The sequence below is a fragment of the Aplysia californica genome, unplaced genomic scaffold (genome assembly GCF_000002075.1).
Source record: "Aplysia californica isolate F4 #8 unplaced genomic scaffold, AplCal3.0 scaffold00215, whole genome shotgun sequence".
Lineage (NCBI taxonomy): Eukaryota > Metazoa > Mollusca > Gastropoda > Aplysiida > Aplysiidae > Aplysia > Aplysia californica.
Window position 1 is genome coordinate 913237 of NW_004797485.1, and position 3167 is coordinate 916403.

The 3167-nt window shown below is 44.7% G+C and overlaps 1 protein-coding gene across 1 annotated transcript in view; it reads right to left on the minus strand.

Annotated features, from left to right (window-relative positions):
- Positions 1 to 1069, minus strand: part of LOC101849464 (pancreatic triacylglycerol lipase) — a gene marked incomplete in the record, with an annotated part of 18864 nt that extends 17795 nt beyond the window's left edge. The window contains 2 exon segments of the mRNA XM_013083171.2: positions 96 to 165; positions 819 to 1069. Of these exon segments, the coding sequence (XP_012938625.1) occupies positions 96 to 165; positions 819 to 921 (173 nt within the window).
- Between the last annotated feature and the right edge of the window lie 2098 nt (positions 1070 to 3167).

Genomic DNA, 3167 nt, shown 5'->3' on the forward strand with positions numbered 1-3167 from the left:
CAGTCACTAACTTACTCGACCAGTCACTAACTTACTCGACCAGTCACTAACTTACTCGACCAGTCACTAACTTACTCGACCAGTCACTAACTTACTTGACCAGCTTGGGCGACATCGGGAACGGGCGAAGAACCCGGAAGCAGTTCTCCTTGTAGCACCATTTACCTGGGGGGGGGGGGAACAAAGAATGACCACTCACTGACCACTGCTTCAGTTTGACACACCTGTCCACACTCACCACAGTCCAACACTCAACAAAACACCCGCCAACCTCCCACTGACAACAGTCCAACACACCACAACAGAATTCCCCCACCCACTCACCAGTCCAACAACAACAGAACAACCGTCAACTCCCCTCTCACCACAGTCCAACACCCACCAACTTCCCAATGACCACAGTCCAACAACAACACAATCTTGGAGCTCCCATGTGCAAGTTGCGCACGTTTAAGATCGCTTGGTACGGTGGTTCTAAAATCGAAAAGAGTAGGCTTCGGCGCCACCTGGGCAAAATTCAAAATTCCTACAAAACTGAACATATTTAATGAGTTCCTTGCGCTCATATGACCTTATGCAATTGCGAGTACCCTAAAACATGGTATCAACAAAAACAAACAACAACTAACAAAACAAAAACAAACAGCGGATGAATATTACAGGAATATCTAACTATTCTCGTGTATACGACTCAAGTACAAAATCTACCATTTAGAGTTTTGAGTAGATCTTTTCATGGCACTCTGGACACACACACAAAAATCTTTGGCCTCCACACATCCCAGAAACAACGTGAACGAACTGTCGTTGGTTGTTACCTTTGAGGGGGATTCTCTCGGCGGGGTTCCGACTCAGGTCTTGGGCCCGACCCCCGGCCAGCAGGGAGAGAGCGGCGATAAGCAGAGAGATGTTCCACCACATGACGGTGTGCTCACTCTACACACAGGGCAATCAGGTCTGCCTCACACACAGCCAAGTAGCCACGGTCACTTGAGGCCCACACAGCGCACGAGGTACAGATCCGCGCCACTCACGGATCCTGCTTTTTATACTCTCGTTTCCACCGGGGAAACAACAAAAACAACAACAACACCACCAACAACAACAGCAACAACGACAAGAAGAGCAACAACAACAGCAACAACAACAACAACAACAACAACAACAGTTCGGTAGCCAAACCAATGGACTAGAAGAAGAATGATGATGATGAAGATATATATCTTTCACCCCCCCCCTCCCAACCCACCCACGAGAAATTAATTATTCTCTTCTGTCTTATTTGAAAACAGCGAGCCTGACCACAGATGCAGGAGAAGACAGATGGCGCCACAGCCACCAGCGTGAAGCACTAGGCATGTTTCGAGCACATAATATATCAAAACAGAAATCTTTTTCAATTGATCCCTCGAGGAAATGTCCCTCACGAAGGGCTTTCAAACGTAACATACAAAGATGGTCAGCGGTAAGATGCTGCACACAGTTCGATTCCTGAGTGTGGAGAATTATTGTCGAGTACATTATCTCAGTCTTTTTTTTTTGTAAGTGTTTTACGGCGCTCGCAACTGCATAAGGTCAAATGTGCACGCGGGACACATTCAACATTTTGAGTGGGTAGGAAATTTTGAATTGTGCCCGGATGGCGGCCGAAGCCTACTCTTATCAATTTTAGATCACCAAGGAATCTTTAACCGTCGCAACTTGCTCACGGGACCATTTTTCGACTTGTCAGAGAAAGCTAGGGTTATATCTTTCCTACCAGAAGATCAGGGGTATGGCTGAAAGACAGCAATAAGAAGGAGCCACGGAGTAGCAGTAGACAGGCTGCAGAAAGATTGGGGAGCCCTGAGAGGGGGAGGGGGGAAATGAGGTGATGGGGTGGGGCAGAAAGTGGAGACGAAAGCAGATGACAGAACATTGCTAGAGAGAAGGAAAGGAGTTTAAAGGAGACAATTTTAGAGAAGAACATTTTTTGGGGTCGCTGCCCCGATTCGAATCCGGGACCTTTGAATGAGAGTCGAACACCTTAAACCTCTAGGCCTCAAGAGCCCCCATGTTTGTTTGTTTGCTGGTTTGTATACCCCTGTGGCCACAATAACGGTCATTTAGAGCCTGGAGAAAGAAAGACTCTGAGAGCGAAACAAAGGAGGGATAGAAAAGAGGTAAATGAGAAGTAGGACTTTGTGGCGATTCCCCCAACCACCAGCGACGGGAACCTTTGGGTTTTTCTATAGTTTGCCTGTGGGTTTCTAAAATGCCCCATACACGTTCAAAATTGTTGGTGAAACATTTTTATCATTTTTTTTTTTACAGTTTGACGTTTGCCCTACACGCTCAAATTGTTTGAAGCAAACATTAGTTTGTGCCAAGAGTTTGTAATGGCGTTGGCTCTTGCGAAGAAAAACAAAAGAAGAAAAAGAAAGTGGGGTCTGCGACTGTGCGGGTGTTTATTGAACACGCAGCAATAAAAGAGCATTAAAAACCCACAATGAAGGCTCGTAGATATCATCCCGCACCGGCCCCAGACTTTTGAGAATCATCCAATTTTTTCAACTATCTTCGAAAACTCATTCTCATTAAGTTAATTTTTTTTTCATTTCTTTTTTTTGGTGGCATCTGCATACCACTCCCTGTATTTCAGCAGCAGAGCGTCATAGATAGCTTTAAAAAAATCTCGGTCGCTATATTCTTTACTTTTTACTTTCCATAGTTCAGGCAAACTCTGGTACACTTCAATCAGCTCCAGAAGAGGTTTTTTGTATCCTTTGAGGGCGCCACCGTGATGTAAGGAGTATATCTTTTCTATCCGGCAGCAACTGATAAAATAATGTTCGCACAAATAAATTTGATGAAGCCCACACACGATCAAACAGTTTGACGGTTTCACAAAAAGTATCAACTGAAAACAGATCAGTCAAATATTTGACATCAAAATTTTTTACCATCAAACATGCCCATACACGATCAAAAACCTATGGAAAGAATTTGTGTAAAAACTATCTGATCAAACCATCAAAGAAATGTGAGCGTGTTTGGGGCACTTAACTTTTAACATTATTAATTTTCTCCCCACATGCTCAAATCCCGGGGTGTTCTGTTTGTCTCGTGATGAGTTCACGCAGAGGGCGAGAGGTGGATGTGTGTGTGTGTGTGTGTGTGTGTGTGTG